The sequence below is a fragment of the Melospiza georgiana genome, chromosome 22 (genome assembly GCF_028018845.1).
Source record: "Melospiza georgiana isolate bMelGeo1 chromosome 22, bMelGeo1.pri, whole genome shotgun sequence".
NCBI classification, from domain to species: Eukaryota; Metazoa; Chordata; class Aves; order Passeriformes; family Passerellidae; genus Melospiza; species Melospiza georgiana.
Genome location: NC_080451.1, coordinates 7,101,713 through 7,115,499, shown reverse-complemented (window position 1 = coordinate 7,115,499; position 13,787 = coordinate 7,101,713). Strand labels below are relative to the sequence as shown.

Sequence of the window (13,787 nt, the reverse complement as noted above, 5' to 3'; positions counted from 1 at the left end):
GGCTTGGAGCACCCTGGGGCAGTGGGAGATGTCCCTGCCCATGGCCAGGGGGGAATGGGATGAACTTTAAATTCCCTCCAGCCCAAACCACTTTGGGATCTATGGAAAGAGCCAAGCCCCACAGCCATGAAGAAAGCATAAAATGTCTCAGCGTGCTGTGATGGCACACAGTTTATGAAACAGGGAGCCCTCCTAGGAGGAGAACAACCCTCCCACTGCACACCCTGCCTGAACAATTCCCTCCCAGCTGAGCAGAGCAGCCTTGGGGTTCCACAGTGCTGGCAGACCTCAGCAGGAGGTTTGGATGGGATGCAGAGGGGCTGCAAAGGGCTCGTGGGCTGCTTCTCCAAGCCTGCAGAGCTCGTGTGGAGCTGTCAGGACAATGAGTCCCTGTCTGTGGGCACTGAACCTGCCAGACCAAGGTGACTCTCACATCTCCTTCCTCCTCCCCCACCAGGAAAATCCCAAACCATTCCACTGTTTCAGAGCTAGAGCACAGTCTCAATTTTTAAGACCTCCTTGGCTGAAATAACAATAATTATTTCCATAATGCAGTTTTCCACATTAATTTATTGTTGTTTTTTTTTTCTTTACATGGCAGAGAGACAACAGAGCTTTCAGTCCTCCAGAGCAATTCAGAGCCCCAGCACAACCCAGGTCCCACCACATCTCCACAGAGTTTATTTTCAATAAACTCCTCAGTATCAGAGCCCTGCAGAGCTGCCAGTGATGTCCTTGCAAATTCTACATGCAAAACCTGAGCTTTTTCCCCACCCTCTCCTTGAATTTTCACAAGAATTTGTGATCTTGGTCAGGGGCAAAATTTCGCGTTTCATCAGCAGGCACGGGGGAGGTTAAAAATTTGCTGCAAAACTGTGAAATTCTGCCTTGGGAAAAGATGGCATACTTTTCCTGAATTCACTGTGAATGAAATCTCCTCACAGGTCCAGAGAAATGACATCATTTTGAACTGATGCTTTTTTTTTTCTGCAAGAAAAATCATCCCCCACCCCCCTCCCAGAAAAACTGCATTTTTATCTGAGGAAAAATGATGAAATCTGGTGCAACCATGGGTTATTTCTTATTGGTGACATGGATATTTTTCTGCTACAGCTTAGACTGTAATGGACCCTTCAAACAGACCAGAACAATATAAAGCTGTGTGCTCTGGTCTCTTGGTTGAGTCATAAATGTTATAAAAGTTTAAAAACAGAGCATTTACAATCAGGGACATAAAGACGTGCTTTGAAAATTGTAAATACATATTTACAGGCTTGTGTGATAAACCAGAATTTCTCTGGGAAAAACCTTCCTACATCACAACAATGTACACACTTCTCTCCTTGAGAATGTCAGGTTTTATAGTTGATAACACTCTAAAAAAGGCAGCAAAAATAAATTGCACAGAAGTGGCCTCTGGTAACCTCCCAGGGATGCCTTAAAGGCACTAAACTGGGCAGCATCCATGCCAGAACTCCATCCTTCAGTGAACTGACTGCAAGCTGAGTGGGTCTGAGGAGAATGGATTGTTCAAAGCAGGTTTTGGGCTATATGGCAAGAAAACTCTTCCTCAGCAACAATCCTCAAGTGATAATTTATACACTAGCTGTGATCTTTGACAAAGCTGCACTGGGAAAATCAATCATAATCAATCAATCAATCACTAATAATACTGGTGCTTTATTCAGAGTATATTGGGTTTATTAGCACTTTGTACTCATCTTTCAAGTGATTTAGGTGCTCTCCAGACACACAGGAAGAGCACTGCTCTTTGAAAGAACAGGGTTTACCATCCTAACATTGCATGATGAGAGAAAGGACAAAATGTGCAGAGAAAATAAAAATCAAAAGGTAATCTGCAAAACCAAAGTGAGACAAACTGCTCAGAGAGCTGTGTGTGCACACCAGCTGCTTGGATATAGACATAAGGCTAGGAAAATTCATCTTTTGTGCTATTTGACCAAAATTTACCAATCTGCCTAACAGATCTGGATGTTCCCTTCCAACTAGTTTGGATAACTAATGAGATTCTGTCTTCCAAGGCTGCTGTGAAAAATCCCAGCCTTTGTTTGCAATTAGCACATCTCTCTCTAGATGAGATTACTGCTAGATAAAAACTCCAAAGGGAACAAACCCTGGAGAGCCTCCAGGCCAGAAATGAGGCAGAGCAGGCAGCAATGGCCCAGGGATCTCAGTGGTCTCAGTCCTGGACTGGAGCATCACTTCCAGCATGGGAGGGGATGCAGATTTTTATGGCTCATCCAGGTCTCAGCCTTCCCCCAAACCACAATTGCACTTAGAAAGCCTCCAAGAGGGGTTTATCCAAAAAAATCTGTGCTGGGATAATACCAGATCCTGAAAACCTTTTCTTTCCAACTCAAACAACATACACCTTAAACATTTTTATGGTGAACAGTGTTTCTTCTATAAAGCTTTTCTATTCATTTTGAACTATTTGATTTTCATCAAAACTATACAAAATTAACTGCTTTCAGCAATTCCATACATATTTTTATCTCACATATATATATATCTATATATGAAGATATATATATAAAATTGATCCTTTCTTTGACTTTTTCAGGGTGCTGGGGAGGAATATCAGCTGGGCACTTGTTTCTTCCTAACTAATGTGTGCATACACAGATCTGTGCTTATCTGTGTGGAGTGCAAAGTCAAGGACAGGAATAAATTGACTGAAACAAGAAGGAAATACAACAATCATCCCCTTTGGCCTCCTTAAAAAGTTCCAAACCTGGATGCTAAGCTAGCAGGGATCATGGAAAATCATGTGTTGGCAGAAGGAACCCTTCACCTAATGGGTGAACTGGGCAGAAGTTCTGCCCAGAGCTGGCAGATGATGTAGCTGGGTGTGACTGACCCTATTTGGGGACAGCAAAGAGGTGAGAGACCTTTCTGCACTGCATTTCATCAGCTGACCTGTGTATTTCTGCAATTAGACTTCACTGGCTGTCCTCAGGGATGGCCTCTGGACAGCACCCCCAAAACCAAACACATCTAGAGACACAACACAGGTGCTCTATTTAAGGACAAATGTTGTATTTAAAGACAAATGTTGTATTTAAGGACAAGTCTGGCCTGATGCTGCACAGCAACACCTGTGTTTGATACTGTCCCTAAATCAATAAATCCTGGCTCTAAACAGCACCAGACTGGCAACACAAGGTATGGCAGCTTTTGAGAAATGGATGTTTGTCCCTTCCTGGAACTGGGCTCTCAGTGCATTTCCCAATAAACGTGTCCTGATGCACTGCAAAAACAGCATCTGCCCCTTAAAGCTAATGGTACAAAGTCAGGGTACCCACAGATTTCCCATGTGGAAACCTCAGGACACCCAACCACTCCCTCTTTTGTGGTTTGCCCAGTTCTTTACCCATTAGGATGGAAAGCAGGAACTAAAAGGATGTAACAGTCCTTTGAGAATTTCATTGCATAGTGTGTTAAACCCTCTGTGTTCTCCCAGAGAGAGAAACTCACCCAGACCCACCCTCCCTCTGAGCAGGGGTACTTGGCCTGCAGATGCCTGAACATTTCTCCAGGCTGTTCTCCAAGCACTGGGACACCCCAAGATCACCCTGTGCCAGCAGCCACAGCTCAGCACTCTCTGGGGAAGGCAGGAGCCTGCTCTGTGCTCCCTCCCTTCAGGAAGGCTGACATGACAGAAGCACATCATCACTTCCAGCAGAAGAAATTTCTGTGCTGTTGTCTGCTGAGGAACCCACCTCACCTCATCTGAGCAAAGCAGGAGAGGAAAATGCTTGAGGATTATTTCACTTCACCCCTTCCAGTCAGAAGTTTCTGGTACCTGAAAATACACAGAGAGTTGTATTTAATAGTATTAATTGTATAGTTGTATTTAAGAATAAATAGTTTAAGGAGTCACAGTTCCATGTCCCATGCAGCTGGAAGCAGAACAAGTCATTCAGTGACCACTACAATAAAGAGACCCCCATGATTTAATTTTAGTTGGATTTGGACCACAGCTAAATGGTCTGAGACAGCTAGAGATATTAACATTCATTAGCAACCATCCCCATTATTCAGGAGATAGCAAACCTCAGAATTTTACTAACCATTCCCTCAAATGTTGTTTTCTTGAATGGTTTTAAGAAAGAATAAACTTCAGGCTGCAGTGTCTTAATTTGGTTGGCACTCATTGTCACCTTTAGCTTTGCACATGTTAAGTATCCTGTTCTTTAGCTGTTCCATCAGGGTAAAGGAGATTATTATCTGAAAGTTAATGAGAAAATGAAGAAGCAGAAAACAGTGTTTGTTTAAACCAACAGAAACTCAGCTCAGCCTCACCAGTACCTGGGGCTGGGTCATTGGTTTGCCCAAGCCCATCAGCTCACAGTCATGAGATTCTGTTCAGTGTGTGCAGGGTTGAGTGCTTGGCAGATTCAGTTTAGATGCAATGTAATATAATATAGAATAATATTGTATAATGAAGTAATTAATTAGCCTTCTGATAAGATGGAGCTCTCCTCATCATTTCCTCCTTGATCAGGGGCAAAAATATCATCGATATCTGTACCTGCTGTGGTCAGACATGCCCGGGGTCTATTCCTTGAAGAAGTGGGATGAGCTGGAGCTGGGTTTCTTGCACTGCCTGCTGCTGGGGCTATGCGAGGATGAGGAGGGACATCTAGAGGCCATGCGGAGCCTGCAATGTGCACAGAGGCAGGAGAGCGTCAGGGACAAAACCAGAGCCGTGCTTTGGCAAGCCATGAGACAGGAAAAGCACACACTGCAGTACCGAGAGCCACTTCTGAAGGTAAGAGGGTATTTTTGTCCTGTTCTGAACTTACCCTGGGAGTTTATTGAAGCAGGAAACAGAAAATGTCAACTGGAAGCAGCATCCAGGCTCCCACCCCGTGTCCCAGACCCACTGGGGACACACAAACCCACAGCTGCATCAGAAACTAGAAGAGACAAGTTCCATTCTCTCAGGAGAAACCATAAAAGAAAACCATATCAGGTTTTGAAATACATATTTTTGGAAAAGGAATTTTACTTTAGCAGAGCACAGACCACACCTGGTCATTCCTCCCCAGGTCCAAGTTGGCAGAGCACTCCTGTCACAATTGCACTGACAGAACTGACAAGCACAGGACACAACTGTGCCTTTATTGCAGTTCAGATTTTAAACCAAGTGTCCCAAAGGGAAAATCTGAGATTTTTACTGTAACATTTTAATTTTTTGCCTCAGTTGATTGTGATTTCAGGAAGAAAGCCTGAACACATGACTCACAGCAAGGGAAGTCCAACTGCTTCTGCCCTATTCTAGACATACAATTCAGTTCAAATGAAACCAAACTTCCATGCTCTAAAGGATTCAAAAATTCCCCTGTTTGTTTTTAAATTCAGCACCTTCTGCCATCATGCACAAACTTGTCTGCTTCCCCTCACACCTGTGCACCCCATAGGTAATTCCATACCTTCCTTCCCAAGGCAAATTCTTCAAAATTCTGACCAAACCAAACCCCTTATGTTCTTCCAAGGGAACATCTTTTGAAATATCATTTTCTTACACAGCAACACGTCTAAAAAAAGTTCAAAGCCAGGTTTCTCTCTGGGTTATTTTTAGAGTTCAATATACACCCTTTAAAGGAGATTTCAGTTTGTCCTTACACACAATGCAACTGCAAGTTAGACATAAAGAAGTGCAAAACTTTCCATTACAACAGAAAACCAAAACCACAGAAATTTTGAAAAGCAAGCAAGTCAATTATTTTCAAATTAAAATTGGTGGTTAAAATTGCCTGCCAAAAGTTTTTGTTATTGTTCTGTGTAAATCATCCACTCCAACCCTTGTGAATTCAATCCTGAACCTTCAGCCAGTGTGGAAGAACCAGAAATTGTAATGGGGAGGTCAACAAGAGCCAGATTTTTGTTGTTCCATATAAGGGCTGTTACCAAGGGAAACAGCAGAATATCCAAAATAAGTTTAGTTTGTTTGGCTTCAGATTTTTACTATAACTAGAAGAGGGAAATTTTAGTTTATTTCTGTTCAGAATGTCTCCTTGTAAGTAATGCTTTCTGTCAAAATATTAATTATGAGTTAAAATTCTTCTGTAATCAACGACATCTGTGTGCTCTTGCATGCAGTGAGGCAGGGTCTGCATCCTATGGGAAAACTAAAGGAAAAAAATGTTAAAAGCTCAAATCCAAAGAGACAAAATATCAGGGAAAATCTGACCTAGACTTTCAAATGCACACCCTGATCAGACATTAGGAAGAAATTCTTCCCTGTGAGGGTGGCACAGGTGCCCAGAGAAGCTGTGGCACCCCTGGCAGTGCCCAAGGCCAGCTTGGATGGGGCTTGGAGCAGCCTGGGGCAGTGGAAGGTGTCCCTGCCCATGGAAGGGTGAAAGAGATGGGTTTTAAGGTCCCAAACTACTCCAGAATTCTACAATCCTTCACCCCTAATTTCCTCAAGCTTTAAAGCCAATAACATGGCTTGTTATTTGGAAGCTGAGGATTAGAGGAATGAGCTAAAAAAGGAATTTTTTTTCCAAGTAGAAAATGAAATTGAGTTCCTGATGGAGTTCTTAGTGCTGCCTTTCCATAGTGCTGCAAAACCAGAGCCCTGTCTGCTCTGCCAAAGCTGCAGAATTGAAATGGTTCAACAGCAATCAGGGCCCTCCTTGCCCAGCACTCACCTGCAGTGGATGCAGAACTCTCATTTGAGAGCCTGGCCAGAGAAGAGCTGGGATGTGGGGATGGTTTTGGCAAGGGGAGCTGTTCTCTCAGAGGGAGGGGAGCTGAGATCCCCCTGCTGCATGAGGAGCAGTGACTGACATTGCTATTTCTGTCCCTGTCACTTTGCACCTGCTTTCACCATCTCAGCCCTGGGTAACTGGAGACAGGCAAAGAAAAGGAATTCTGGGGCACCCTGTGAGGGATGGTCCCATGGGAAGGGCCAAGGGCTGTTCCAGCCCCTCACACCCTGTGCACAGCCCAGGCTGCCCCAGCTCTGCCACAACCACTGCTGGGAGCAGCCCCAGCCAGAAAAAAACATTAAAAATAAAAAATAACATCAGAAAACATCCTCTGCTTGTAAGGAAAAAAGGCCCAGAACCCAAATGTCAGGTAGCAGAAAGGATTTGTGTGCACGAAGTTTTTTCTGTCAAATAAGGACTTTAAAACCAAACAAAATAGTTTGGTAGATGCTATTCCAGAAATTAAAGCTGACCCAGAAGTTAAATGAGGCAATTTATTACAGCTCCCTCTCACAACTGAGAGCATACCCAAAGTAGAAGAGATAAATCACCCAGTTTGGTGATACAATAAAAAATTGTATCCCTACAATAAAAAATATACTAAATCCCAGCTCTTAAAGTTTTCCATCCTCAGATCTGAAGGTGTTCTGTAGTGTGGGTCAGTACCCTAATCCCAGTTTTTCAGATCCAGAACAGTCAGGTGGAAAGGGATTTGCCACGGTCACTCAGAAACAGGACTGAACAAAGGAAGAGATTCCCAGAGCACCCACATTACTCTCACAGGTTAAATTATCTCCTGAATATTTAATTTGTCCAAACCAAGTTCCCAGTTCCATATCCCTTCCCAGGCTTCCCCATCAGCCTTGCCATGAGCAGCAGACACAAACTCAAAGGCCAGGAAAAATGCCAAATCCTCACACACCCCCTTCCCTCAGACATTCCCAAAATACATTTGGTATTTTTTATTCAAATTAGCTTGTCTTCTACCACACTCCTTCAATTAACATTCTCCTGGGTTGCTAGTTTAATTATCTAGAAATATCCTAGAAAAATAAGCCATGATATTTGTGGGCATGAAGGCTGGAGTGATCTGAGGTGGGTGCCAGTTCCACCTGGAAATTCAGTGAACAAAATTCAGGTGATTTATGTTCACATTTTTACCTCAATATTTTTTTTTTTCTGCAAGGATTATACTCTATAATCTAAAATAATCCTAAACATATGCTCCAAAATTTCAGACACACACACACATTCCACATTACATTTAACAATAAACATGCCAGGAACTTATTCTATCAAGTGTTTCCTAATCTTAAATAAGAAAATAGCTAAGCTGACATAAATCATTGACTGCTTAGGAAAAAAAAAAAAAAAGAATTGTGGATGTTTAAGCCCAAATTCTTGGTTTTGCAGAATTAGGCTGAATAATTTCACAGGCCAGAAGGGAAGCAAGAAGGGTCAGGGTGGATCAATGCCATTTCTGGGCTTTCTGGCAGCAGCACACTGCTTAATGGGAAATACACAAAACAAGGACTTGGAAAAACATAAAAACATCACCCACTAAGGAAAACATCTTCTTTTGTCTCTTCAGTGAAACAAAGTATTTCTCAAGACAAAAAGGTTGATGGATGGAGTTTTGGTTTATGGATAGAGTTTTCTTTAAAGGGATGTCTTTAAAGAGTTTTGGTTTATGGATAGAGTTTTCTTTAAAGGGATGTCTCCTTTTGTATGGAAAAGTCCTGACATTGTGTGGAAAATGGGGAAGCAGCAGAAAGCAAAAAGGATCTTCATGTGCTGTATTGTGGATATTTGGAGAATTATGTGTGTTTATTAATGAAAGCAGGGAAAGAGCTGGAGCAGGTCAGGATTTTATCTTCCCTTCACAGAACATGAATATTATGGTCAGGCCTTTCATGAATCTAAACTGGAAAAACCAGTTATTGAGATCCTTTGCATTCTAGACTTCCAAGAAGAGACCTGACAGCTCTCTCCACCACAGTGCTTCAAAGAACTGAATCCTTTAGAGCAGCTCTGCACCCACAGGAGCTCACAAACTGCTTTGTTCCACACCTGCTCTGCAGTTTCAGTTTCTTCAGAGCTGGCTCAGTTCCACTCCCTGTGGATCACGAGGAACTGGGGTGATGAACACCCAACCAACAATGAGAACTGCTGGAAAAAAATCTCACACCATGCCTAAACTCACCTGGGGGACTCTAAAATTAATGTAGTAAAATTTACTCTATAATTAATGCATTAAAATTTAAGTAAAATGGTGGTTTACAATGGTATTTTAAAATGGTGGTTTACAATGGAGTTTTAAAATGGCATTTAACATTTTTAAAAGCAACCAGTGACCTAAAGTAGCCACTTGAAAAGGAATCCAGCACTGAGATGGCTTCTGAGCTCCTCCAGAAAATCAGTTGCCTTGAAGGTACTTCAAGTTGAGCTCAGTCTTATTCACTTAAGAAATCTTGGTGTAAACCTATAAATTTAGATGAACAGTATCATGTCAGCAATTTCTCTTCCTGCCCTTTCAAAATGTCACAGAGTATTTTGCAAGCCAAAAGGTGAACAATTTGGGATTAAAAATAGAAGTATTCAAATTAATCTTCTATACAGTCAGGTAATGTGATTTGATAAAAAGTTTGTATCTAATAATCACATTCTTAACAGAATGAGAGAACTTTCATCACACGTAGGGAACACTGTAGTTTATTTTATTTAGATTTATAGAGAAATGGTGACACCAGAAGAGTTTCAAAGGATTGCTGAACAAGGATGAGCCCTCAGTCCTGCACATCTCATTACATAAAAAAGAAACCAGAGAAAAAAGTGTGTTTTGATTGGAAAAGGGAGATGAGGGACACTGAATTTGCCATAATGAACAGAGAATACAACTTCAAGTTCCAGTGACAGTGGAGTTTGAGTGTGAAACTCTTCAAAGCAGCTCAGTGATGTAAGAATTCATTACTCCTCATCTTCCCACCTCCTTCCAACTGCAATGCTGAGCAGGGATCTCGACACCAAAAGGAAACACTGCATAAATTCCCCACTGAGTCACTGGGGTTATGCACAGGGGGGTGTGTTGGAATGAGCTCTGCATTCCCAGCAAAATCCCTTCCCTGCAAAAGTCCTGGCATTTACACAGCCATTAGAGGACACAGTCTCAAGCTACATCAGGGAAGGTAGAGGTTGGATATTAGGAAAAAATTTTTCACCACAAGAATAATAAAGTACTGGAATGCTCCCAGGGAGGGGTAGAATCACCATCTCTGGATGTGCTTAAAAAGCCTGGACATGGCACTTGGTGCTAGAGTCTGGTTGAGGTGTTAGGGCATAGACTGGACCTGATGATCTTGGAGGTCTCTTCCACCCTCATCATTGTGTGATTCTGTGATTGAGCTCTGCTGAGCAGCACTACCTGAAGGGCAGAGGGAATCACAGACCCACAGAGGCTGGAAAAGACCCCCAAGGGCATCGAGTCCAAGCTGTGCTGTGGCAGTGTACACTTATACTATGCCATATTTAGGAGTATTTTATTTGCATCTTGCTGTGAAATAGATATATTTTCCTCACCATTCTGCTCTTGCAAAGTACTGGAAGGTAAATCCTTTTTTCCACTAGGAAGCTGCTATTTCTTACAGTTTAATTAAATAGTTCACCCCTCTCTCATCACAGACTTACCACAAAAGCTCAGCTCCAACTCAGCACGTGCTTGTTCAAAATCTATTGTTTAGCTCCTTTCCATCCTGAGCAGAACTCCAGCATCATGTGAGTCACCAGACATTCAGTAAATAAAAGCCAGAATTAGTGTAAGGTCCTCTAAGTTCTCTTTTTAAGGTCATTCACAGGCCATTTGTCTGTCTCTAGCAATTCAGCTCCTTGGCTTAACCCAAGTGCAGTGAAAATCTGGAGCTGAGCCCATAATTTTGGAAATGAAGTCATAAACCACAATAAATGAAGTGAATGCTATTCCTATTTGCATTCAATATTGAACATTTAGACATCAAACTCTATGACATCTCCCCAAAGAAAATCACCAGGAACCAGAGTAGAATTTCAAATAACAGCCTTGCAACACAAACTGCTGACACAGCAGAGGAGCAGAACCACCCCAGCCTGAATCCCCTGGGCAGCTCCCACCAGGGCTGAGGAGCCTGGAGGGCAGGAGGGGCCTGGCTCCAACACCCAGCACTGAGCACAGCCCAGGCAGCTGTGCCACAAGGTGCTTCCCAAGCCTTCCAGCACACTGGAAAATGGGAAACACAACAAGGAAAACACAACCTGTCAGATCTGCCTCTCCACAACAGCTCCAGCATCTCTGTTTTTATTAAACCAACACTCATTTGATCTCACCCAGCGTGTCACTAGGCCTCTGTAAACAGGACAAGTGGAATTGTTTTCATTGCCTGTCTGGATGCATTTCAAGACGTGTCAGCACTCTGTGGGCTCTGGTACAGCTTTATTGTTGCTTCAGATCCTACAGAGGCAGCTATAAAAGCCAGAGAAATTCAATTATGCAGATGAGATGCAATAGCAATAGTGACTATGAGAGCTGCACATTTCTGTTTGTAATGAGTCACCTGTTTAGGACTGAAACTCTTTGATGATCATCTCTCATTTGGAGATCTCCATCACCCAGCATTTCCCTGATAAATTGGTGAACACAGGTGACCATCTCAGTGTGGCACATCCTGGGGACCCAACAGGATTTAACATCACAGAGAAACCACACATAAAATGACAGGATGATTTCTGCCATGATATTAAAGACTGAGGCTGGTTTACTCACCATCAGTTCCCTGCTAGACATGGCAAATAAATCCTCACAAGGTGACTGAAATACCCAGACTGCAGCAAGAGCAAACACAAAGTGATATTTCCTTTGTCAGTAAAGATTGGAAACAATGAATCAAGTTTATGTCCCATCCTCTGCAATCTCAAGCCTGTAAATCTTCACTTTTTTCATGTTTCCCTTTTTCTTATAAAGCCTCCAAATACAACACTGGATATGCAAAACAATATTTTCCCTTGGGTAAATGCAGTAAAACCCAACCAAGAGTGAAAACCTCCACTGTGGCTTCCTCCCAGCTCCTTGGTGTGACTGCTGCTGTAAGGAGACCAAGGATTCACCTCTCCCATTGTGGTGCAAATGCCAAACTGCAGGGAGTGCAAAACCACCCCATGAGCATTGGAACCTCTGCATCACTCCATCAGATCTCCCCCATCATTCCAAATTCAGGGCAAATGTTGTTATAGACAGAACATGTTCAAGGAAAACATGAAAAAATAAACTGGGACTTCTTACCAAAATTCAGATAGAAGTATTAATTTGAACAGACAACTCCATAAAATAATAACTTATACTTAATGAGATAATAACTCACGACTGGATTAGCTGGGAGCAGTGAAGGAACTGACTGCTGTCAAATGCTGTTCAGCCTCAGCAATGTTCCATCATCCCACCCCACTGCCACACTAACATGGACCCAGCTGCTTCCATCTCCACTGCAAGAGGCAGAACACACACCCTGGAGGGAATCAAACATTCCACAATTGTCTAGAGCCAAAAAAAAACATTTGCATGTATTTTTCTTATTGAACTATTTACCAAGTTTAAAGCATATAAAAATAGAAAACTATAATATCAGAATACTATAGTATCAAAGTTGAAACAGTGTATGTAATTTTCATTTAAACAGTTTAAATTTAATCAGCTGTGTCCACAATTAAAACCAAAAATGCTCAGGCTAAGTCAGAAGTGGCCAATTGGTACAAATTCATGTCACTGACCAGGGGACACAACTGAAGGACACAGGCACATTGAACTCCTCCTAGATGAACTTGTTTTATCTTTCTTATCTTTATCTTTCTTATCTTTATCTTTCTTTGCTCTTTCTTGGCACATCTGCTTTCCAAACAAAAGGCAAGTTTTCCCCAAGTTTTTAAGAAGTTCACTTTATTGGTTTTAGGAAATGTGTCATGATATTTCCATCTGGTTGGTCGTTAAGCAACACCAGGGACTGGAACTCACAGCACAGGATGGACACGAGGAGGAAAATCCCTCTTCAGTTCTTACCTGCATTCACAGCCCTCCAGCAAGGCTACAGCATTCAAAAGCAAGGACAACCCCACTTTTATGTCAAACTGCAATTTTTAATGTTTTCATTAGAATAATCTTTATAGCACTCTCCAATAGAAGAAACAATATACCTAACAGCAAACTTTAATACAGGAACATGCTCCAAGATTAACAACCCAAAATGAAAACAAAATGAAATTAATGTAAAATGTAAATCACATATAGTACAATTGAAGTGTCCAAAACAATTTAAATAATTTTAAATATTTTATTTTCTTAAACTTGCTACAAATGCTTTATACAATATTTCAACATAAAGTCCCCATAACAGAAATGTAACAAAATGGGAATGATAGTGAAAGTGAAAGTTAAAAGTGGCACAAATTCACCAAACAAGTATTAAACTACAAATTTTAAAGAGGTAGATTACTTTTTAAGAACAAAAAATAAAAGGGGTGTCTGTATAAAGAAACTTTCCATCCATTCTGTCATTAATTGTGAAAGCTCTATGAACACGTGACAAACAGTATTTCCATAAAAAGCTGTTATGAACAATAGACCAATTCATTGTCTTAAATTAGAGGTGTACAAGCTTTTAGAATAATTATATATTTCATTTTCAAAATATGCAGGTCTCTAGCCCTGCTCTAGCCTTCTTATGCATAAAAAGATACACTGCATCCATTATATATCTGGTGTTTAGAAATTCATCACTGCTATATAAATTTTATTTGCATGTGTAAATAAGAACTTGGAAAATCCATAAAACATCCAAATCAGGCTTTTTTTCCCACTGTATCCTGGACATTAAAAGACTCAGAAAGTGAGGAGAAGGTGGGAAGGTAATTCTGCCCTGCTAGGTTGGCCTCTGCTGACTCACTGAGACAAAAAGCTTTGAGAGACCCAATGCAAGACCAAAATCCTTGGAGTGCAGCAATTGTTGGCCCTGAATCCACACTGAT

The 13,787-nt window shown here is 41.6% G+C and overlaps 1 protein-coding gene across 1 annotated transcript in view; it reads right to left on the bottom strand.

Annotated features, from left to right (window-relative positions):
• Positions 1–1,624: 1,624 nt before the first annotated feature.
• Positions 1,625–13,787, bottom strand: part of PRDM2 (PR/SET domain 2) — a 61,063-nt gene continuing 48,900 nt past the window's right edge. Inside the window, exons 9-10 of the mRNA XM_058039136.1 lie at positions 4,556–4,684; positions 1,625–3,826 (exon numbers count right to left, since the gene is read on the bottom strand). Of these exons, the coding sequence (XP_057895119.1) occupies positions 4,582–4,684 (103 nt within the window). The 3' untranslated portion in view covers positions 1,625–3,826; positions 4,556–4,581. The remainder of the gene's footprint in view (positions 3,827–4,555; positions 4,685–13,787) is intronic.